A 25,583-nucleotide genomic window follows, 5' to 3' on the forward strand; every position below is an offset into this window, starting at 1 on the left:
CGTGTCAGAGCAGCCAGTCAATTATATTACATTTCTAACAGAACAAAGCAAACAAACAGAGAAAATACAAAATGTGTGAGTTTGGTAGTTGATTAAATGTCCTTTGACCAGTATCTGGCCCCTTGGAGTGCCTCTGGTGTTGCCGCAAGAAGGTCCTCCATTGTGCATGTGGCAGGGCTCAGGTTGCATTGCAGCAGGTGGTCAGTGGTTTGCTCCTCTCCGCACTCGCATGTCGAGGATTCCACTTTGTGGCCCCATTTCTGAAGGTTGGCTCTGCATCTTGTGGTGCCACAGCGCAGTCTGTTCAGTGCCTTCCAAGTCGCCCAGTCCTCTGTGTGCCCAGGGGGGAGTCTCTCATTTGGTATCAGCCATGGGTTGAGGTTCTGGGTTTGAGCCTGCCACTTTTGGACTCTCGCTTGCTGAGGTGTTCCAGCGAATGTCTCTGTAGATCTTAGAAAACTATGTCTGGATTTAAGTCATTGACGTGCTGGCTGATACCCAAACAGGGGATGAGCTGGAGATGTCTCTGCCTTGGTCCTTTCACTATTGGCTGCTACTTCCCGGCGGATGTCAGGTGGTGCAATACCGACTAAACAGTGTAATTTCTCCAATGGTGTAGGGCGCAGATACCCCGTGATAATGCGGCATGTCTCATTAAGAGCCACATCCACTGTTTTATCGTGGTGAGATGTGTTCCACACTGGGCATGCATACTCAGCAGCAGAGTAGCACAGCGCAAGGGCAGATGTCTTCACTGTATCTGGTTGTGATCCCCAGGTTTGATGGCGGAAAGCGAGGAGAAGCTGAGGAGCCTTCTCACCAAGGTGAAAGAAGAAAGCGCAAAAGGGAAGGAAGTATAAAGCGTGGAAGCAAAGAAGGGAGTATAAAGAACTTTATTTGTGTTATGGAAACCTTGTTCTTGCCCTTTGGGAAACTGGACAAGGTAGGCCTTGGACTCGATAGCCTTAAAGTTCTCACCTGCCTCCCAATTGCTCCTATTATTCCAGGTGCCTTTCTCCATCTCTTGAGGATGAGAACTTGGCAGCACTCTAACCAAAAGGACCAAACCAACTCTTCAAAAGGGAGACAAAAGCTCAGAGCGCAGCTTCTTGCAAATGGTCGTGTCTCTTTTGCCAAAGAGAACCTGCTGCCAAAGCCTAACCTTGGCTTATTCCATTCTCCTGGAGATCTACCGAAAATAACACTTTTGGGTTCAAATCTGCCGGGATGAAAACGTTCCATTGCAGTAGGTCTTCAAGGTCTGCCTCACCTTCCGGATGCCCTCTGACAAGGTGGGCCTGCCATCTCATTTCACCATCATGAGGCATCACACGCGGCTCATATCATTTCAATAAAGCGCCTGGATAGCAATGCTTTCTCAACAAGGCCAAAGAGCTCCCTGCTGAGCCAGCTTTGCAGGAAACCACTGGCATGCATTTAATTCCTACGAATAGGGGTGGAGACCTGATGTGTTGCCTCCAGCTTGGTTGAAACCCATTCTGATTAGCCTTTGGCCTATTTAGAAATTATTTGGGGGAGAATGCTACATGTGAAGCAAATATTTTGAATGCACCCCAATGGTGGCTGGAGTCACCTGTGAATCCACTCCAGAGCCCCTTCTATACTGCCATATAAAATCCAGATTATCTGCTTTGAACTGTGGAGACTCATATAATCCCGTTCAAAACAGATAATCTGGATTATCTGCTTTGATAATCTGGATTATCTGCTTTGATAATCTGGATTATCTGCTTTGATAATCTGGATTATTTGATTTGATAATCTGGGTTATATGGCAGTCAGAGGCAGCCCTAGGTAATTTTCAACGGTAAGCAAACAGTATTTTGGTGTCGTCCCCCCCCCCCCCCCAATCACTGATATATATTTTCTGTTCATATATATTTTCTGTTCATCGTGGGAGGTCTGTGTGCCATATTTGGTTCAATTCCATCATTGGTGGAGTTCAGAATGCTCTTTAATTGTAGGTGAACTATACATCCCAGTAACTACAACTCGCATATGTCAAGGTCTATTTGTCCCCAAGAGCGCCTCAAGAGCACCCCTGGGCAAAATCAACTATACTGCAAAGGCTTACTTTGGGTAATGGGTTGAGCCGCCCCTAATAGCAGTGTAGAAGGGGCTCAGGTCTCGGTCAGAATCCAAAATAAGTGGGCTGTTGTGAGTTTTCCGGGCTGCCTGGCCATGTTCCAGAAGCATTCTCTCCTGACGTTTCACCCACATCTGTGGCAGGCATCCTCAGAGGTTGTGAGGTCTGGGATATATATAAACCCCATTTGCCTGGTTTCCAACGCACCTCACAACCTCTGAGGATGCCTGTTCCAGAAGCATTCTCTCCTGACGTTTCACCAACATCTGTGGCAGGCATCCTCAGAGGTTGTGAGGTCTGGGATATATATAAACCTCATTTGCCTGGTTTCCAACACACCTCACAACCTCTGAGGATGTCTGCCACAGATGTTGGTGAAACGTCATGAGAGAATGCTTCTGGAACATGGCCAGACAGCCCGGAAAACTTACAGCAACCCAATGATACTGGACATGAAAGTCTTTGACAACTAATTCAACATACAGTAGAGTCTCGCTTATCCAACATAAAACAGGCCAGCAGAACCCATTTGGATAAGCGAAAATGTTGGACAATAAGATTAAGGAAAAGCTGATTAAATATCAAATTGGGTTGTTGTAGGTTTTTCCTGGCTATATAGCCATGTTCTAGAGGCATTTTCTCCTGACGTTTCGCCTGCATCTATGGCAAGCATCCTCAGAGGTAGTGAGGTCTGTTGGAAGTAGGAAAACCTCTGAGGATGCTTGCCATAGATGCAGGCGAAACGTCAGGAGAAAATGCCTCTAGAACATGGCCATATAGCCTGGAAAGACCTACAACAACCCAGTGATTCCGGCCATGAAAGCCTTCGACAATAAATATCAAATTGCGTTGTGATTTTACAAATTAAGCACCAAAACATCCTGTTTTACAAGAAATCGACAGAAAATGCAGTTCAATACACAGTAACGTTATGTAGTAATTCCTGTATTTACGAATTTAGCACCAAAACATCACAATGTATTGAAACAGCGGTGGATCCGGGCGGGAGGCAGACTGCGTTGGGTCATACAGAACGTTGGATGAGCGAACGTTGGATAAGTGTTTGTGGCAGCCACAAAAACAGCGTTTCTGGAATATAACAACTACTTTCAAAGTAAGGACCACACAATTAAACAGGAAATAACACTTTTAACATATTTTTCAAACTTGGTGACATAGTGTTATGTATAGATCTAGGCCTCCCCAAAACTTGTTTTGGTGCCAATGCAGATACACAGTGAATGAGCTTTACTGATGGTGAACGATGCAGCAGATGGTAAGCAGCAAAGAAGCATTCCAGCTTTGGAGCTGATGGCTCCCAGTGTTCCCTTCCGGCCAAGTGCAAAATCGGGCCCTGAAACCAATTTTATCCATATGATCCTTCAGCCGGCAACCCAATTTCCCCATCGCTTGGCTTTAAAGCTGTCAAGGACTCCAAAAACCATGCTCAAGATGCCTGAAGACGCAGGTTCGCAGCTTGGGTGTGATCCTGGACTAATTGCTGAGCCTGGAACCCCAGGTTTCGGCGGTGACCAGGGGAGCATTTGCACAGCTAAAGCTTGTGCGCCAGCTGCGCCCGTACCTTGGGAAGTCTGACTTCGCCATGGTAGTCCACGCTCTGGTTACATCCCACCTAGACTACTGCAACGCTCTCTACGTGGGGTTGCCTTTGAAGACGGCTCAGAAGCTCCAACTAGTCCAACGCTCGGCAGCCATGATTCTAACAGGAGCGGAGCGCAGGGAGCATACAACCCCCCTGTTGCGCCAACTCCACTGGCTACCGATCTGCTACCGGGCTCAATTCAAAGTGCTAACGTTGGCCTTTAAAGCCCTAAACAGTTCTGGCCCAAGATACCTATCCGACCGCATCTCTGCCTATGAGCCCACGAGGACTTTGAGATCTTCCGGGGAGACCCTGCTCTCGATCCCGCCTGCTTCTCAAGCACGGCTGGCGGGGACGAGAGATAGGGCCTTCTCGGTGGTGGCTCCTCGGCTGTGGAACGCCCTTCCCACGGACATTAGGGATCCTGGACTCATTGCTGAGCCTGGAACCCCAGGTTTCGGCGGTGACCAGGGGAGCATTTGCACAGCTAAAGCTTGTGCGCCAGCTGCGCCCGTACCTTGGGAAGTCTGACTTCGCCATGGTAGTCCACGCTCTGGTTACATCCCGTATAGACTACTGCAACACTCTCTACGTGGGGTTGCCTTTGAAGACGGCTCGGAAGCTTCAACTAGTCCAACACTCGGCAGCCATGATACTAACAGGAGCGGAGCACAGGGAACATACAACCCCCCTGTTGTGCCAACTCCACTGGCTACCGATCTGCTACCGGGCTCAATTCAAAGTGCTGGCGTTGGTCTTTAAAGCCCTAAACAGTTCCGGCCCAAGATACCTATCCGACCGCATCTCTGCCTATGAGCCCACGAGGACTTTGAGATCTTCCGGGGAGGCCCTGCTCTTGATCCCGCCTGCTTCTCAAGCACGGCTGGCGGGGACGAGAGATAGGGCCTTCTCAGTGGTGGCTCCTCGGCTGTGGAACGCCCTTCCCACGGACATTAGGCTAGCTCCATCATTAATGGTATTCCACAAAAAAGTGAAAACCTGGTTGTTTGAGCAGGCATTCGAATAGTCAGTGCAATGAGTGTAATGAACATAGGAATGGAACAATGGATGACGGATCTGGATCATGTTTTTAGTGACGTGACGCTAGTGAATGGCTATTGGTGTTAATTGTATATTGTTGTTAATTGTATACTTTTCTATAATGCATTATGATGTTAACTGTTTTTTATACTGTGTTATGGTAGCATTGAATTTTTGATGCTCTTGTTGTTAACCGCTGTGAGTCGCCTAAGGGCTGAGAACAGCGGTATACAAATAAAGTAAATAAACAATAAATAAAGATCCATGACTTTGTGTCCCTCATCCACCCACCCACCCACCCCCGGCAAACAGCCTGCTGCAAAACCCTCTCAGAAGAGGACCAGGCACCAATAGGCGCCCCGTTCGTCCAACAATTGAGCATTTCAGGTAAACATGTGGATTAAAAGCTGGGGCTTTTCATGCATGCTCGGCATCTATACTGAGAAAGCAATTGGCGGCTTATGCGGCTCAAAGAGAAAAGCCAGCTGTTTCACAGCTGCTCCCAGAAAACACACAAGTCTCAACTATAGAACTGCAGTGAAAACAAACAAATAGGAGCCCAAATGTATTGATCGAACATCTGCATCCTCTGCCAAGTGAGCAATAGGAGTCGATCAGGCTGTGATGAATGCCAGGCCTGGGCAAACTTGGGCCCTCCCTCCAGGTGTTTTGGACTTCAATTCCCAGAATTCCTAACAGCCTCGGGCTTATGCGGCTGAGAGGGAAAAGGAAAGGGCCTGAGGCTGTGGGAGTTGGAGTCCGAAACGCCTGGAAGGAGGGCCCAAGTTGGCCCAGATCTATACTGGAGAATTCATCCTCATGCATTTCATTCTGCTCCAAAGTCATGTCTCCAGCCAACTCACCTGATGGCAATGTCAACCAGCCTTCCGGGAGCTGTATTCCCCAAAGGATCTCTTCCCCAAATCCTTCCTCTTATTGTGAATGGATATATATTTTGATACCACCTAATGACTGGGAATTCCATCACAATTCACCTTGATAAATACTAAACACTGGGAGTGTTGCTTTTGGGTCTGAAACTCCCAAATTCCCCCAGCTGCCCCTGATCTTCTCATTGCAAATGCCTTCCTTCAATCCACCTGGATTGCTACCACAAGTGGAAGTCCTAAAGACAGTTTGCAAAAAGAAAAAGAAGGGGAAAAAATGGTGCAACCGGTTAAATGAAGAACGCGGAGAACAGCAACATAGCAAAGAGAATCATGCACAAAAAGAAAGGAACGAAAAGGAAAGGAAAGGAAGGGAAAGGAAGGAAAAGAGGAAAGAAGGAAGGAAGGAAGGAAGGAAGGAGGAAGAGAGTGAGAGAGGAAGGAAGGGAGGAAAAGAGAGTGGGAAGAAAGAAGGGAGAGGAAAGAAGGGAGGGAGGGAGAGAAAGGAAGGGAGGAAGAGAAAGGGAGGAATAATGGAAGGAAGGAAGGAAGGAAGGAAGGAAGGAAGGAAGGAAGGGGGTAGAGAGAAGAAGGGAGGGAGAAAAAAGAAGGAGTGAGGGGAAGGAAGGGAGAGGAAGAAAACAAGAAAAAGAGAAAAGAAAGAAATGCAGGGAGGGAGGAAGAAAAGAAGGAAGAGGAAGGGAGGGAGGAAGAATGGAAGGAAGAAAAGAAGGATGGTGGGAGAGAGAAAAAGAATGAGGGAGGGAGGAAAAAGAAGGAGAGAAGGGAAGGAAGGGAGAGAGGAAGGAAATGAGAAAAAGAGAAAGGAAGGGAGGGTGGGGGGAAGAAAAGAAGGAAGGAAGAGGAAGGAAGGAAGGAAGGAAGGAAGGAAGGAAGGAAGGAAGGAAGGAAAGAAGGAAAGAAGGAAAGAAGGAAAGAAGGAAAGAAGGAAAGAAGGAAAGAAGGAAAGAAGGAAGGGAGGGCGGAAGAGAGGAAGGAAGGAAGGAAGGAAGGAAGGAAGGAAGGAAGGAAGGAAGGAAGGAAGGAAGGAAGGAAGGGGGAGAGAGCAGTAAGGAGGGAGGAAAAAGAAGAAGAGAGGGGAAGGAAGGGAGAGAGGAAGGAAACAAGAAAAAGAGAAAAGAAAGGAATAAAGGAAGGAAGGAAGGAAGGAAGGAAGGAAGGAAGGAAGGAAGGAAGGATGGAGGAAGAAAGGAAGGAAGGGAGAGAGGGAGGGAGGGAGGGAGGGAGAGAGAGAGAGAGGGAAGGAAGGAAGGAAGGAAGGAAGGAAGGAAGGAAGGAAGGAAGAAAGGAAGGAAGGAAGGAAGGAAGGAAGGAAGGGAAGAAGGAAGGGGCTAGAAGAAGGGATTAATTACAAGAAACAAAACAACATTTGCAATGGTTCCAAGTACATCACAACCCCCATTTCCATAGGAAGCTTCACGTGGAGATGTGAGACCATGAATACTCTTGAATTGAAGGACTGACTTCCAGCCCGAGAGTAGCACAGAGTGTTATCAGAGAACCAGAAATGCCCAGAGAGGTCAGATCTTGGACAAAATAAACAACAGATATAAGGAGTCCTATACAGGACACTCTCGGTTAACCAGAACTCAAGCCACCGAAACTCTCAAGCCGAGTTTATCAGAAATGGAAAGGTGATATAAATTTAGTTCCTCCGCACGCCTACCTTGTGCATGTTCATATTGAAAGCGATCCAAAGCTGACTCAGGTATTCCAGCGGAGGAAGCCAGCCAGGGAATAAATAAAACCATAACCATGGCACATCGCCTTCCTCGGCAAAATTCGCCCTCAAAACAAGTCAGCAAGGCTTTTCTATGGGATCAAGAGCACACTTGTGTGTACATAGCAGGCATGGGCAAACTTCGGCCTTCCAGGTGTTTTGGATTCCAACTCCCACAATTCCTAACAGCCTCAGGCCCTTCCCTTTTCCCATCGGCCGCTTAAGCTTTGCCTTGTATCTACCAGGACAACACTCAGAAAACAGGGAAATGCCAGACAGGAATCAATCAGGGCCAGCTAACACCTCCCAACAAAGGATCCCCCAGGCAGGAAGCAGCCAGGCTTTGAAGCTGCAAGGCCATCCAATACTAATCAAGCAGGCCAATGTCAACATTCCCACTGGCCTCCAACAGACAAGAGTTCTTTCTCCCACCCTGAATATCATTCCATGTGGATATATAGACCCCACTCACCTAGTTTCCAACAGAACTCTATGCAGATACCCTTACTGATTGACTTTGCGGTTGCAAGGCCATTCAATGCTAATCAAGCAGGCCAATGTCAACATTCACACTGGCCTCCAACAGACAAGAGTTCTTTCTCCCACCCTGGATATCATTCCACAGGGACATATAGATCCCATTTGCCTAGTTTCCAACAGAACTCTATGCAGATACCCTTACTGATTGACTTTGCAGTTGCAAGGCCACTCAGTGCTAATCAAGGTGGCCAATGGCAACATTCCCACTGGCCTCCAACAGGCAAGAGTTCATTCTCCCACCCTGGACATCATTCCATAGAGATCTATAGACTCCACCTGCCTAGTTTCCAACAGAACTCTATGCAGATACCCTTACTGATTGACTTTACAGTTGCAAGGCCATTCAATGCTAATCAAGGTGGCCAATGGCAACATTCCCACTGGCCTCCAACAGACAAGAGTTCATTCTCCCACCTTGGACATCATTCCACAGGGATATGCAGAGTCCACTTGCAGAGTTTCCAACAGAACTCTATGCAGATACCCTTACTGATTGACTTTGCAATTGCAAGGTCACTCAATGCTAATCAAGGTGGCAATGGCAACATTCCCACTAGTCTCCAAGACCAGAGTTCTTTCTCCCACCTGGGCCTCTTTCCACGGGGATATATAGATCCCACTCGCCTAATTTCCAACAGAAATCTATGCAGATACCCTTACTGATTGACTTTGCAGTTGCAAGGCCACTCAATGCTAATCAAGGTGGCCAATGGCAACATTCCCACTGGCCTCCAACAGACAAGAGTTCATTCTCCCACCTTGGACATCATTCCACGGGGATATGCAGAGTCCACTTGCCTAGTTTCCAACAGACCTCACAATAATAATAATAATAATAATAATAATAATAACAATAATAATAATAACTTTATTTATACCCCGCCACCATCTCCCCAAGGGACTCAGAGCAGCTTACGTGAGGCCGAGCCCAACAGTACATCAATAAACAAAAACAATAAATACAATACAATTAATATAAATCACATATAAACAATAACCAGTAAACAGTAACACACAAGGATTTAAAAACCTATGTAATAGTTTGAAAATTAAAAAATAATGCTGAGCATGAACAAGGTAGGATATATCTAGTATGGGGTTTTCAAAGAGAGATGAGGGGACGCAGTCAGTCCTAAAACAGTGGTAAAGTGCATTTTGAGGGCATATTGCTGAGAGTTTTCCTTATTCTGGGAAGGCACACAGGAACAACCTCTGATGGTGGCGAAATGTCAGGAGAGAATGCTTCTGGAACATAGCCATATAGCCCGGAAAACTCACAGCATCCCAGCGATTCCAGCCATGAAAGCCTTCGACAACACAAAGATGATATCATATAGCGACAGAGATCTACTCAAAAAATAGTACCATATATATATAGAATAGGCTTATATATATTTCTGGCTTGCGTGACTAGACATACCCTGACTAGACCAGAGGAAAAAAGCTAATTTCCTTGCAATTTTTTTTTTCAAAATTGCAGTTGAGATTCTGACTCACCCGAGGTGAGTACGCAACATATTGTGTGCAAAGTTGCTGCAACACAGTCATAAAAACCTGTGCCATTTCCACAAGCTGGAATCCAAGCCGGCCTCGACAAGTATCTCAGCAGAGACCCATTCCACTTATGCTCGAGTCAAGGTTATTTATTATTATTTTACTCTGTTATTATTATTATTATTATTATTTTCATTTCATTTATTATTTTATTCTATTTATTATTATTACATTTCTCATTTTATTCTATTATTATACATTTATTATTTTACTGTATACCTGTTGTTATTGCTACATTCATTACTTTACTCTTGTTACTACATTTATTATGTTACTCTCTTTATTATTATTGGAAGGATATGTAAGCACATTTGCATTGAAGAAGGTAAATAATCATTTAATCAGAGTTGGACAGTCTTATCTTAAATTACCATTTTTGTGAATAATCAAAAATATATAACCTACTGGTTCCTCAATTAATGTAATTTAATTGGTACCTATTTTTATTTTGCAATTTATCAGTAGCTGCTGCATTTGCCACACTTGGCTTATACTCGAGTCAATCCGTTTGCTCAGTTTTTTGTGGTAAAATTAGGTGCCTCAGCTTATATTTGGGTCGGCTTATACTCAAGTATATACGGTATTATACTCGAGTATATACGGTTATTATACTCGAGTATATACGATATTATACTCAAGAATATACGGTATTATACTCGAGTATATACGGTATTATATTCGGGTCGGCTTATACTCGAATATATACGGTATTATACTCGAGTATATACAGCATTATATTTGGGTCGGCTTATACTCAAGTATATATGGTATTATACTCGAGTATATACGGTATTATATTCGGGTCGGCGTATACTCGAGTATATAGGGTATTATACTTGAGTATATATGGTATTATATTCGGGTCAGCTTATACTTGAGTATATACCGTATTGTATTCGGGTCGGCTTATACTCGAGTATATACGGTATTATACTCAAGTATATACGGTATTATATTCAGGTCGGCTTATACTTGAGTTTATAGGGTATTATACTTGAGTATATATGGTATTATATTCGGGTCGGCTTATACTCGAGTATATATGGTATTATACTCAAGTATATACGGTATTATATTCGGGTCGGCTTATACTCGAGTATATAGGGTATTATACTTGAGTATATATGGTATATTCGGGTCAGCTTATACTTGAGTATATACGGTATTATATTCAGGTCGGCTTATACTCGAGTATATACGGTATTATACTCAAGTATATACGGTATTATAGTCGGGTCGGCTTATATTCGAGTATATAGGGCAGGGGTCAGGAACCTTCGGCCCTCCAGGTGTGGTGGACTTCAACTCCCACAATTCCTTGGGCCAAGGTAAGCCTTTGGGGCGAATGCCGAGCCTCAAGGAATTGTGGGAGTTGAAGTCCACCACACCTGGAGGGCCGAAGGTTCCCCATGCCTGATATAGGGTATTATACTCAAGTATATATGGTATTATATTCTGGTCGGCTTATACTCGAGTATATACGGTATATTCAGGTCGGCTTATACTAGAGTATATATGGTATTATACTCGAGTATATATGGTATTATATTCGGGTCGGCTTATACTTGAGTATATATGGTATTATATTCGGGTCGGCTTATACTCGAGTATATATGTATTATACGTGAGTATATACGGTATTAAATTTGGGTCAGCTTATACTAGAGTATATACGGCATTATACTCGAGTATATACGGTATATTCAGGTCGGCTTATACTCGAGTATATAGGGTATTCATACTCGAGTATATATGGTATTATACTTGGGTCGGCTTATACTTGAGTATATACGGTATTATACTCGAGTATATACGCAAGAAGATCAAAACCAGAGAGCGAGGTTGGCCCACTTTCCCAACACGCTTCAAAGAATCTCTTTACGACAGCGCAACACGCAAACATCCACCAAAACATGGGATCTTCAAAGACAGAGAGACTTTTTTCCACATGGGACTTACGAGTGGGACAACATACTGACCGGCACTTATACATTTGCACTCTTTGCAAAGCAATATCAAGTGTGCAGACTGACAACGTGTAACACAAATGCTTGCCAAGTAACAACAATGGTTGGAAGGTCACACAACTGCTAGCCCTTCCTGTGATGACTGCCGTGGGGCACGTATAGAAATGAACAAGAACAATGTGTTGTCAAGGCTTTCATGCTTTGAGTTTTCCAAGCTGTCTGGCCATGATCCAGAAGCATTCTCTCCTGACGTTTCGCCCACATCTATAATCTATATCAATAAAAATGTAATGTTCATTTATGGGATTAACAGAACTCAAAAACCACTGGACGAATTGACACCAAATTTGGACACAAGACACCTAACAACCCAATGTATGCACTTCACTCAAAAAAATAGATTTTGTCATTTGGGAGTTGTACTTGCTGGGATTTATAGTTCACCTATAATCAAAGAGCATTCTGAACCCCGCCAATGATGGAATTGGACCAAACTTGGCACACAGTTCTCCCATGCTCAACAGAAAATACTGGGAGGGTTTGGTGGGCAGTGTCCTTTGGTTTTGGAGTTGTAGTTCACCTTCATCCAGAGAACACTGTGGACTCAAACAATGATGGATCTGGACCAAACTCGGCACGAATACTCAATATGCCAAAATGTGAACACTGGTGGAGTTTGGGGGAAATAGAATCTTGACATTCGGGAGTTGTAGTTGCTGGGATTTATAGTTCACCTACAGTCAAAGAGCATTCTGAACTCCACCAATGATGGAATTGAACCAAACTTGGCACACAGTTTTCCCCTGACCAACAGAAAATACTGGAAGTGTTTAGTGGGCAATGTCTTTTGGTTTTGGAGTTGTAGTTCACCTACATCCAGAGATCACTGTGGACTCAAACAATGATGGATGTGGACCAAATTCTACACAAATACTCAATATGCCCAAAGGTGAACACTGGTGGAGTTTGGGGAAAATAGATCCATTGATCTCTGGATGTAGGTGAACTACAACTCCAAAACCAAAGGACACTGCCCACCAAACCCTTCCAGTATTTTCTGTTGGTCATGGGAGAACTGTGTTCCAAATTTGGTTCAATTCTAAGTTGGTGGGGTTCAGAATACTCTTTGATTGTAAGTGAACTATAAATCCCAGCAACTATAATGACAAAATCAATTTTTTGTGTGAAGGACATACATTGGGTTGTTAAGTGTCTTGTGCCCTAATTTGGTGTCATTTCGTCCAGTGGTTTTTGAGTTCCGTTAATCCCACAAACGAGCATTACATTTTTATTGATATAGATTATTATTATTATTATTATTATTATTATCCACCAACAGTAAGGACAGAAATTCTGGCCAATACTCCATACACTTGATAAAGTGTTGTGTAGATCACAAATCCCAACATAGGGCTAAAGGTCTCACAAGAAACCAGGTCACGACTCATCTTGGAAACTAAGCACGGTTCACTTTGGTTTGCACTTGGATGGGAGGCCGCCCGCAAATACCTGGTGCTGCAGTTCTATTTTGGAAGACACAGGTGGCAAAACCACTTCTGAATCTTCTAAGGAAGCCCTCTGCAACCCATGGGGTCACCATGAGAGGTGGCCTGAGAGCACACCAACACACAGGTCGCACAAAATTGTGATTTCTGTGATAATAAGGTAACTGAGACAAAAGCCATCCTGGTCTCGTTGTGCGTTGCATAATCCTGAATCACTTCCCCAGTGCCAGCTTTGTATTATTTACACTGACTGCAAAGTGGCTCTCTTTCCCTCCGGATGCTGAATCAGAAACCGGGACCTTCAGGAAGCAAACGTCGTGCCTCCTTTTGCTGAGATTGGAGCAGGAAAACTATGAGTCCCCAATCGTTCTGCCACCATTTAGGGCACACAACACTATCCTAATAATAATAATAATAATAATAATAATAATAATAATAATAATAATAATTGCAAAGAATCTAGCACAAGCCAGTCAAGGTGGTCCCAGTGGTGATTGGTACGCTGGGTGCAGTGCCTAAAGACCTTGGCCTGCACTTAAAAACAATTGGCACTGACAAAATTACCATTACCACCCTACTCAGATCCGCACACATCATTCGCCGATGCATCACACAGCTCTAGGTACTTGGGAAGTGTCCGACATGTGATAAAATGCAAAAGCCTGCATAGTGTACTAATCCTGTTGTACATCTAATAACAACAACAACAACAACAATAAATAAATGAATAAATAAATAAATGCAGTGACAGCCACAAGCCAGTAAAGGTGGTCCTAGTGGTGATCGGCTCACTGAGTATAGTGCTTCAAGATCTTGGCCTGCACTTAAAAACAATCAACACTGACCAAAGTTTGCAACTGTCACCTGCAAAAGGCCACCCTGCTTGGATATGGCACACTGGGTATAGTGCCTCAAGATCTTGGCCTGCACTTAAAAACAATCAACGCTGACCAAAGTTTGCAACTGTCACCTGCAAAAGGTCACCCTGCTTGGATATGGCACACTGGGTATAGTGCCTCAAGATCTTGGCCTGCACTTAAAAACAATCAACGCTGACCAAAGTTTGCAACTGTCACCTGCAAAAGGCCACCCTGCTTGGATATGGCACACTGGGTATAGTGCCTCAAGATCTTGGCCTGCACTTAAAAACAATCAACGCTGACCAAAGTTTGCAACTGTCACCTGCAAAAGGTCACCCTGCTTGGATATGGCACACTGGGTATAGTGCCTCAAGATCTTGGCCTGCACTTAAAAACAATCAACGCTGACCAAAGTTTGCAACTGTCACCTGCAAAAGGCCACCCTGCTTGGATATGGCACACTGGGTATAGTGCCTCAAGATCTTGGCCTGCACTTAAAAACAATCAACGCTGACCAAAGTTTGCAACTGTCACCTGCAAAAGGCCACCCTGCTTGGATATGGTACACTGGGTATAGTGCCTCAAGATCTTGGCCTGCACTTAAAAACAATCAACGCTGACCAAAGTTTGCAACTGTCACCTGCAAAAGGCCACCCTGCTTGGATATGGCACACTGGGTATAGTGCCTCAAGATCTTGGCCTGCACTTAAAAACAATCAACGCTGACCAAAGCTTGCAACTGTCACCTGCAAAAGGCCACCCTGCTTGGATATGGCACACTGGGTATAATACCTTAAGATCTTGGCCTGCACTTAAAAACAATCAACGCTGACCAAAGTTTGCAACTGTCACCTGCAAAAGGCCACCCTGCTTGGATATGGCACACTGGGTATAGTACCTCAAGATCTTGGCCTGCACTTAAAAACAATCAACGCTGACCAAAGCTTGCAACTGTCACCTGCAAAAAGCCACCCTGCTTGGATATGGCACACTGTGTATAGTGCCTCAAGATCTTGGCCTGCACTTAAAAACAATCAACGCTGACCAAAGCTTGCAACTGTCACCTGCAAAAAGCCACCCTGCTTGGATCTGCATGCATTATTCGCTGATACATCACAGAGTCCTAGACACTTGGGAAGTGTCGAATGTGTGATCGAATACAAAAGCCAGCATAATAATAATAATAATAATAATAATAATAATAATAATCTTGTTTGCTGTGTATCAATCTTGTTGTGTTTCAAATAATAATAATAATAATAACAATAATAATAAATGCAAAGACTCTGGCACAAGCCAGTCAAGATGGTTCCAGTGGTGATCGGCACACTGGGTGCAGTGCCTAAAGACCCTGGCTTGTACTTAAAAACAATCAGCACTGGCAAAATTACAATCTGTCAGTTGGAAAAAGGCCACCCTGCTTGGATCTGCACACATTTGCCGATACATCACACAGTCCAAGACACTTGGGAAGTGTCCAATGTGTGATCGAATACAAAAGCCAGCACAGTGATCTTGTTTGTTCTGTATCAAATAACAACAATAATAACATTCATAATAATAAATGCAAAGACTCTGGCACAAGCCAGTCAAAATCGTCCCAGTGGTGATCGGCACACTGGGTGCAGTGCCTAAAGACCCTGGCCTGTACTTAAAAACAATAATCACTGGCAAAATTACCATCTGTCAGCTGGAAAAAGGCCACCCTGCTTGGACCTGCACACGTTTGCCGATACATTACACAGTCCTAGACATTTGGGAAGTGTCCGACATGCGATTGAATACAAAAGCCAGCACAGTGATCTTGTTTGTTCTGTATCAAATAACAACAATAATAACATTCATAATAATAAATGCAAAGACTCTGGCACAAGCCAGTCAAGATGGTCCAAGTAGTGATTGGCACACTGGGTGCAGTGCCTAAAGACCCTGGCTTGTACTTAAAAACAATCAGCACTGACAAAATTACAATCTGTCAGCCAGAAAAGGCCACCCTGCATGGATCCCCACACATTTGTTGATACATCACACAGTCCTAGATACTTGGGAAGTGTCCAATGTGTAATCGAATACAAAAGCCAGCAGAGTGATCTTGTTTGCTGTGTATCAATCTTGTTGTGTATCAAATAATAACAACAACAACAACAACAATAATAACAATAATAATAAATGCAAAGACTTTGGTACAAGACAGTCAAGATGGTCCCAGTGGTGATTGGCACACTGGGTGCAGTGCCTAAAGACCCTGGCTTGTACTTAAAAACAATTGGCGCTGGCAAAATTACAATCTGTCAGCCGGAAAAAGCCACCCTGCTTGGATCTGCACACATTTGCCGATACATCACACAGTCCTAGACACTTGGGAAGTGTCCGACGTGCGATCGAATACAAAAGCCAGCAGAGTGATCTTATTTGCTGTGTATTAGTCTTGTTGTGTATCAAATAATAATAATAATAATAATAATAATAGTAACAATCATCATCATCATCATCATCATCATCATCATCATAACAAATGCAAAGACTCTGGCACAAGCCAGTCAAGATGGTCCCAGTGGTGATTGGCACACTGGGTGCAGTGCCTAAAGACCCTGGCTTGTACTTAAAAACAATCAGCACTGGCAAAATTACCATGTGTCAGCCAGAAAAGGCTACCCTGCTTCGATCCCCACACATTTGCCGATACATCACACAGTTCTAGACACCTGGGAAGTGTCCAATATGTGATCGAATACAAACGCCAGCATAATAATAATAATAATAATAATAATAATAATAACAACAATAATAATAATAATAAAGTTTGCTGTGTATCAATCTTGTTGTGTATCAAATAATAATAATAATAATAATAATAATAATAATAATAATAATTGCAAAGACTCTGGCACAAGCCAGTCAAGATGGCCCCAGTACTGATTGGCACACAGGGTGCAGTGCCTAAAGACCCTGGCTTGTACTTAAAAACAATAGGCACTGACAAAATTACAATCTGTCCCCTGCAAAAGGCCACCCTGCTCGGATCTGCATGCATCATTCGCTGATACATCACAGAGTCCTAGACACTTGGAAAGCGTCCAATGTGTGATCGAATACAAACACCAGCATAATAATAATAATAATAATAATAACAATAATAATAATAATAATAATAATAAAGTTTGCTGTGTATCAATCTTGTTGTGTATCAGATAATCATAATCATAATCATAATAACAATAATAATAAATGCAAAGACTCTGGCACAAGCCAGTCAAGATGGTCCCAGTGGTGATTGGCACACTGGGTGCAGTGCCTAAAGACCCTGGCTTGTACTTAAAAACAATCAGCACTGGCAAAATGACCATCTGTCAGCTGGAAAAAGGCCACCCTGCTTGGATCTGCACACATTTGCCGATACATCACATAGTCCTAGATACTTGGGAAGCGTCTGACGTGCGATCGAACACAAAAGCTAGCAGAGCAATCTTGCTTGCTGTGTATTAAGGAAAGCTAAAAGGAGAAGGTATGCTCAAGACCCTGGCTTGTACTTAAAAACAATCATCGCTGGCAAAATGACCATCTGTCAGCTGGAAAAAGGCCACCCTGCTTGGATCTGCACACATTCGCTGATACATCACACAGTCCTAGATACTTGGGAAGCGTCTGACATGCGATCGAACACAAAAGCTAGCAGAGCAATCTTGTTTGCTGTGTATTAAGGAAAGCTAAAAGGAGAAGGTATGCTCAAGACCCTGGCTTGTACTTAAAAACAATCATCGCTGGCAAAATGACCATCTGTCAGCTGGAAAAAGGCCACCCTGCTTGGATCTGCACACATTCGCTGATACATCACACAGTCCTAGATACTTGGGAAGCGTCTGACATGCGATCGAACACAAAAGCTAGCAGAGCAATCTTGTTTGCTGTGTATTAAGGAAAGCTAAAAGGAGAAGGTATGCTCAAGACCCTGGCTTGTACTTAAAAACAATCATCGCTGGCAAAATGACCATCTGTCAGCTGGAAAAAGGCCACCCTGCTTGGATCTGCACACATTCGCTGATACATCACACAGTCCTAGATACTTGGGAAGCGTCTGACATGCGATCGAACACAAAAGCTAGCAGAGCAATCTTGTTTGCTGTGTATTAAGGAAAGCTAAAAGGAGAAGGTATGCTCAAGACCCTGGCTTGTACTTAAAAACAATCATCGCTGGCAAAATGACCATCTGTCAGCTGGAAAAAGGCCACCCTGCTTGGATCTGCACACATTCGCTGATACATCACACAGTCCTAGATACTTGGGAAGCGTCTGACATGCGATCGAACACAAAAGCTAGCAGAGCAATCTTGTTTGCTGTGTATTAAGGAAAGCTAAAAGGAGAAGGTATGCTCAAGACCCTGGCTTGTACTTAAAAACAATCATCGCTGGCAAAATGACCATCTGTCAGCTGGAAAAAGGCCACCCTGCTTGGATCTGCACACATTCGCTGATACATCACACAGTCCTAGATACTTGGGAAGCGTCTGACATGCGATCGAACACAAAAGCTAGCAGAGCAATCTTGTTTGCTGTGTATTAAGGAAAGCTAAAAGGAGAAGGTATGCTCAAGACCCTGGCTTGTACTTAAAAACAATCATCGCTGGCAAAATTACCATCTGTCAGCTGGAAAAAGGCCACCCTGCTTGGATCTGCACACATTCGCTGATACATCACACAGTCCTAGATACTTGGGAAGCGTCTGACATGCGATCGAACACAAAAGCTAGCAGAGCAATCTCGTTTGTTGTGTATTAAGGAAAGCTAAAAGGAGAAGGTATACTCAAGCACCTTCTCAGGTCTCCTCAACTGATTTCTGCAAGAGAAGCCCCTGCACAAGGCTTGCAGTCCTGCAAACTCTAGCAAAGGAGCCCATCAAGTGTGCGTAATGTCTACCTGGATCAAACCTCCATGTCCAGAAGCAGCGTATCTCTGAATGCTGGGTGCTAAAGGCCACTCCAAGGCCAGGAGGGCCAACTTTGCATCCTGCCCACCTATTTCTTCTTGGAGCAAGACACAGATCCCTGTCCACACCTCAGCTAAGTGGATTCACAGGCATTTCGTGGGGCTCAGAAGGGGTTGGCCACTGCCTTCCCCTGAAATATTGCCTGCAGAGCCTGGCCTTGGACAAGTGCGGGAAGAGGGAAGGCTGCAAACGCCGTCTCCACCCCCAGAACAACCCAAATCCCCACCAGTTTGGACACCTCGGGAAGACCTCTGGAAGGAGGCCGTGCCCATTGAGACGCTCAACCCACAGCTTGGGGAGGAATTCTGATCAGAAGGCCATTTTCCCAAGCTCTTGGCCAGCGGAAACAAGGCCAAAGGAGGCCCGAAAGAGCTGGCCGTGGTGCTGAAGGAGCACAAAATGAGCCTCCCACAAAAACCCCAGAAGAATTTGGGGGGGGGGGGCAGGATGGGGAAGGGGTCTCCTCCTCTGTTTTGCTCTGTACTAAGGGGGAGGGGGTGCTTTCCCTTAAAACCTCATTTAGGACTCATATATCACGACTGGAAGGGAGAAAGGGGGAAAGGACTCTGGCAACCCCTCCAGCAGGGAAGGAAGAAGGACTAAGGAAGGAAGGAAGGAGAGAGGGAGGAAAGAAGGGAGGGAGGAACGAAGGGAAGGAAGGAAACTAGGAAGGAAAGAAGGGGAGGAAGGAAGGAAGGAAGGAAGGAAGGAAGGAAGGAAGGAAGGAAGGAAGGAAAGAAATTAGGAAGGAAAGGAGGGAGGGAGGGAGAAAAAAGGAAGGAAAGAAACTAGGAAGGAAAGGAGGGAGGGAGGGAGAAAAAAGGAAGGAAAGAAACTAGGAAGGAAAGGAGGGAGAAAAGAAGGAAGGAAAGAAACTAGGAAGGAAAGGAGGGAGGGAGAAATGAAGGAAAGAAACTAGGAAGAAAGAAAACTAGGAAGGAAGGGAGGAAGGAAACTAGGAAGGAAGGAAGGAAGGAAGGAAGGAAGGAAGGAAGGAAGGAAGGGAAGGAGGAGGGAAGGAAACTAGGAAGGAAGGAAACTGGGAGGAAGGGAGGGAGGAGGGAAGGAAGGAAAGAAGCAAACTAGGAAGGAAAGGAGGGAGGGAGGGAGGGAGAAAAGAAGGAAGGAAAGAAACTAGGAAGGAACGCGGGGAGGGAGGGAGAAAAGAAGGAAGGAAAGAAACTAGGAAGAAAAGAAACTAGGAAGGAAGGAAAGAAACTGGAAGGGAGGGAGGAAAGAAAGGAGAGAGGAAAGAAGGAAGGAAACTAGGAAGAAAAGAAAGATGAAAGCAAACTAGGAAGGAGGGAAGGAAACTAGGAAGGAAAGAAGGAAGCTAACTAGGAAGGGAGGGAGGGAGGGAGGAAGTAAACTAGGAAAGAAACTAAGCAAGGAAGGAAGGAAGGGGGAAGGAAGAAGGGAGGAAGGAAGGAAAGAAAGAAGGAAGGAAACTAGGAAGGAAAGGAGGGAGAAAAGAAGGAAGGAAAAAACTAGGAAGGAGGGAGGGAGAAAAGAAGAAAGGAAAGAAACTAGGAAGGAAAGGAGGGAGGGAGAAAAGAAGGAAGGAAAGAAACTAGGAAGAAAGGAAACTGGAAGGGAGGGAGGAAAGAAAGGAGAGAGGAAAGAAGGAAGGAAGGAAACTAGGTAAGAACGAAGGAACGAAGGAAGGAAACTGGGAACGAAGGAAAGAAGGAAACTAGGAAGAAAAGAAGGATGGAAGCAAACTAGGAAGGAGGGAAGGAAACACGGAAGGAAAGAAGGAAGGAAACTAGGAAGGAAGGAAGGAAAACTGAAGGAAGGAAGGAAGGAAGGAAGGAAGGAAGGAAGGAAGGAAGGAAGGAAGGAAGGAAGGAAGGAGGAAGGGAGGGAGGGAAGAAGGGAGGAAGGAAAGAAAGACTAAAGGAAGAACTGAAGGAAGGCGGGAAGGAAACTAGGAAGGAAGGAAGGAAGGAAGGAAGGAAGGAAGGAAGGAAGGAAGGAAGGAAGGACGGACGGAAGGGCCCAGTCTGCTCAGAGTGGTAAAGCCTTGGGGACCCCCCCACCCCCCACCCCCCCCCCCAGGCACCGGAAGGCTGTGGGTGCCTCCAGCCACTGGAAGACTTTGGATCCTCCCAGCAAATAGTCAGCTCCAGCTAATGGCTTTTCTTATAGCTGGTAGTCTCCAGTGGATGGAAGTACCCAAGGGCTCCCACTGACTAGAAGTGGCCATTGGTCTCCACCAGCCTTGTGGTCCTCCAATGTTACGCCTTCCTGGGAATTGGTGCAAGGGCATACTGTGGTTGGGAAAATCCACTGGTTTCCACTGCTTGGCAATCCCCAGTGGCCATAGAAGGGCTTTTGGCAGGGAGAGTCGCCCAGTGGATATTTCTTGGGTCCCTCCGGTCATTGGGAACTTGCCATTACTGGAAGCCCTTGGCTCTTTCCAGCCATGGGAAGGCCTTGGGCACTTCCCACCACTGGAAACACTAGGATGGATACTTCCAGTCACGGGAAGACTTTGGATACTCCTGCCAAATGGTCAGCTACAGCCAATGGGGATTTCCAGCTGTTGGAAGTCCTCGGTTTTTGGTTCTTCATGGCATACTGTGGAAAGCCTTGGGTACTCCCAGCCACTGGAGGCTCCCAGCTCTGAGGAAAGCCTTGGCCTTTTCTCAGCCAGGGGATGTTTCCAGCCCTGGGAAGGCCTTGGAGACTCCCTGCCACTGGAAACTCTAGGATGGCTACTTCCAGTCCCTGGAATATTTTGGCTCCCCCTGCCAAATGGTCAGCTACAGCCAACAGATATTTCCAGCTATTGGAAGTCCTCAGTTCCACCCAGCTCAACTGGAAAGCCTTGGGTACTCCCAACCACTGGAGACTCCCAGTGGATGTTTCCAGCTCCAGAAGGGTCTTAGGTCCCTCCAACCAATGGGAATCTGCAGAGACTGGAAGCCCTTGACTCTTGTCAGCCATGGGAAGGCCTTGGGTACTCCCTGCCACTGGAAGACTTTGGATACTCCGGGCAAATGGTCAGCTACAGCCAAGGGGTGTTTCCAGCTACAAGAAGTCCTCGGTTACAGCCAGCTACTGGAAAGCCTTGGGTTCCTCCAGCCAATGTTGGAAGCCCTTGCCTTCTCTCAGCCAGTGGAATGCCTTGGGTACTCCCTGCCACTGGAAGCCCTAGTCCCTGGAAGACTTTGGCTCCCTCCTCCTGCCAAATGGTCAGCTACAGCTAAAGGGTATTCCGAGTTACAAGAAGTTCTCAGCCAGATATTGGAAAGCCTTGGGTACTCCCTGCCACTGGAGGCTACCAGCTTTCTGAGGAAAGCCTTGGAAGTCCCCCCAGCCTTGATTTTCTCAGCCAGGGGATGTTTCCAGCCCTGGGAAGGCCTTGGGGACTCCCTGCCACTGGAAGACTTTAGATACTCTGGGCAAATGGTCAGCTAATGGGTATTTCCAGGTACCAGAAGTCCTCAGCCAGCTATCGGAAAGCCTTGGATACTCCCAGCAACTGGAAGACTTTGGATATTCTGGGGAAATGGTCAGCTCCAGCCCATGGGTGTTTCCAGCTACAAGAAGTCCCCAGCCAGCTATTGGAAAGCCTTGGGTACTCTCAGCCACTGGAGGCTACCAGCTTTCTGAAGAAAGCCTTGGGTCCCTCCTGCCCATGTTGGAAGCCCTTGCCTTCTCTCAGCCAGTGGAAGGCCTTGGGTACTCCCTGCCACTGGAAGCCCTAGTCCCTGGAAGACTTTGGCTCCCTCCTCCTGCCAAATGGTCAGCTCCAGCTAAAGGGTGTTCCGAGTTACAAGAAGTCCTCAGCCAGATATTGGAAAGCCTTGGGTACTCCCTGCCACTGGAGGCTACCAGCTTTCTGAGCCAGGAGAGACTCCCATCCCGTGGGTCCTTCCAACTCCAGGTGGGCCTTGGGTCCTTCCAGCCAAGGAAGGCCTTGGGGACTCCCTGCCACTGGAAGCACAAGTCCATGGAAGACTTTGGCTCCCTCCTCCTGCCAAATGGTCAGCTCCAACCAATGGGTATTTCCAGCTACCAAAAATCCTCAGCTAGATATTGGAAAGCCTTGGGTACTCCCAGCCACTGGAGGCTACCAGCTTTTTGAGGAAAGCCTTGGAAGTCTCTCCAGCCTCGATTTTCTCAGCCAGTGGATGTTTCCAGGCCTTGGGGACCCCCTGCCACTGGAAACAGTAGTCCCTGGAAGACTTTGGCTCCCTCCTCCTGCCAAATGGTCAGCTCCAGCTAAAGGGTGTTCCCAGCTACAAGAAGTCCTCAGCTAGATATCGGAAAGCCTTGGGTACTCCCTGCCACTGGAGGCTACCAGCTTTCTGAGGCAAGCCTTGGAAGTCCCTCCAGCCTCGATTTTCTCAGCCAGTGGATGTTTCCAGGCCTTGGGGACCCCCTGCCACTGGACACACTAGTCTCTGGAGGACTTTGGCTCCCTCCTCCTGCCAAATGGTCAGCTCCAGCCAATGGGTGTTCCCAGCTACAAGAAGTCCTCAGCCAGATATTGGAAAGCCTTGGGTACTCCCTGCCACTGGAAGACATTGGATATTCCAGGGAAATGGTCAGCTACAGTCAATGGGTGTTTCCAGCTACAAGAAGTCCTCAGCTAGATATTGGAAAGCCTTGGGTACTCTCAGCCACTGGAGGCTACTAGCTTTCTGAAGAAAGCCTTGGGTCCCTCCTGCCCATGTTGGACGCCCTTGCCTTCTCTCAGCCAGTGGAATGCCTTGGGTACTCCCTGCCACTGGAAGCCCTAGTCCCTGGAAGACTTTCGCTCCCTCCTCTTGCCAAATGGTCAGCTACAGCCAATGGGTGTTTCCAGCTACAAGAAGTCCTCAGCCAGATATTGGAAAGCCTTGGGTACTCCCTGCCACTGGAGGCTACCAGCTTTCTGAGCCAGGAGAGACTCCCATCCCGTGGGTCCTTCCAACTCCAGGAGGGCCTTGGGTCCTTCCAGCCAAGGAAGGCCTTGGGTACTCCCTGCCATTGGAAGCCCTAGTCCCTGGAAGACTTTGGCTCCCTCCTCTTGCCAAATAGTCAGCTCCAACCAATGGGTATTTCCAGCTACAAAAAATCCTCAGCTAGATATTGGAAAGCCTTGGGTCCCTCCAGCCTTTATTTTCTCATCCAGTGGATGTTTCCAGCCCTGGGAAGGCCTTGGGTACTCCCTGCCACTGGAAGACTTTGGATATTCCAGGGAAATGGTCAGCTACAGCCAATGGGTATTTCCAGCTACAAGAAGTCCTCAGCTAGATATTGGAAAGCCTTGGGTCCCTTCAGCCTTGATTTTCTCAGCCAGTGGATGTTTCCAGGCATTGGGGACCCCCTGCCACTGGACACACTAGTCCCTGGAGGACTTTGGCTCCCTCCTCCTGCCAAATGGTCAGCTCCAACCAATGGGTATTTCCAGCTACAAGAAGTCCTCAGCTAGATATTGGAAAGCCTTGGGTACTCCCAGCCTTGGTTTTCTCACCCAGTGGATGTTTCCAGCCCTGGGAAGGCCTTGGGGACTCCCTACCACTGGAAGACTTTGGATATTCCAGGGAAATGGTCAGCTACAGCCAAGGGGTATTTCCAGCTACAAGAAGTCCTCAGCTAGATATTGGAAAGCCTTGGGTCCCTCCAGCCTTGATTTTCTCAGCCAGTGGATGTTTCCAGGCCTTGGGGACCCCCTGCCACTGGACACACTAGTCTCTGGAGGACTTTGGCTCCCTCCTCCTGCCAAATGGTCAGCTCCAGCTAAAGGGTATTCCCATCCCGTGGGTCCTTCCAGTCAAGGGCAGCTTGAAGCGACTGGAAGCCCTTGGGGACCCCCGACCCTTGCCTCTACCCCCCCCCCCACCTCCCACCCCAAATCCGCCTCTCCCACCTTCTTCTTGCGGTCCCGGGAGCGGTTCCTCCTCTTGCGGTTGGACTCCTCCTTCTCCTTCTGCTCCTGCAAGGCCTGCGCCTCGATGTCTTTGATCTTCTTGAGCTGCTTGGCGGCCTGGGCCATGGTCTCGACGCCCCCCTTTCCTCCTCCTCTGCCAAAGGGGTCTTCCTCAAGGAAGGGGGCACGGGAGGGGGGCTCTCAGGGGAGGGAGGCTGCGGCGCCTCGTCATGATGATGCTGCTGCTCCTGCTTCTCTCCTCTGGCTGCTCCTGCTTCTTCTTCTTCTTCTGCAGAGGCGCTGCAGAGGGAGAGGAGACCAGGAGGAGGAAGCCCAGCGAAGAGGAGGAGGAGGAGGAGGAGGAGGAGGAGGAGGAGGAAGAGAGGGCTCCCGGGCTCCCCGCGCGGCCACAAGCCGAGCAGCAGCAGCAGCAGCAAAGCAGGAGAGAGAGGAAGAGAGAGCCCCCAATCGATGCAGCTGCGGATTCTGCTCCTTGCTCAGCAGCCTCCTTCCAGGGAAAGGGGCAGAGCTGGCACACACAGGCTCCCCCCACCCTCCCTTCCTCCTTCCCCCTTCCCCCCTCTCTCTCACTCAGCATTCAGTGCATTCTCACAGTTGGAAGAGACCCCCCCCCAAAAAAAGGCCATCCAGTCCAACCCCCTTCTGCCCTGCAAGGAAGGAAGACTGAGCAAGGAGGAGGAGGAAGAGAGAGCCCCCAATCGATGCAGCTGCGGATTCTGCTCCTTGCTCAGAAGCCTCCTTCCAGGGAAAGGGGCAGAGCTGGCACACACAGGCTCCCCCCACCCTCCCTTCCCCCTTCCCCCCTCTCTCTCACTCTGCATTCAGTGCATTCTCACAGTTGGAGGAGACCCCCCCCCCCAAAAAAGGCCATCCAATCCAACCCCCTTCTGCCCTGCAAGGAAGGAAGACT

At 46.7% G+C, this 25,583-nt stretch overlaps 1 protein-coding gene across 8 annotated transcripts in view; it reads right to left on the minus strand.

The window, feature by feature from the left end:
- The window catches only part of ANK1 (ankyrin 1), a 324,523-nt gene extending 299,670 nt beyond the window's left edge, over positions 1-24,853 (minus strand). For all 8 annotated transcript variants that reach the window (XM_067470656.1, XM_067470654.1, XM_067470650.1 and 5 more), the window contains exon 1: positions 24,653-24,853. In XM_067470656.1, coding sequence (XP_067326757.1) covers positions 24,653-24,778 — 126 coding nt within the window. In that variant the 5' untranslated portion in view covers positions 24,779-24,853. The remainder of the gene's footprint in view (positions 1-24,652) is intronic.
- Between the last annotated feature and the right edge of the window lie 730 nt (positions 24,854-25,583).

This window comes from Anolis sagrei, chromosome 7 (genome assembly GCF_037176765.1).
Source record: "Anolis sagrei isolate rAnoSag1 chromosome 7, rAnoSag1.mat, whole genome shotgun sequence".
Lineage (NCBI taxonomy): Eukaryota > Metazoa > Chordata > Lepidosauria > Squamata > Dactyloidae > Anolis > Anolis sagrei.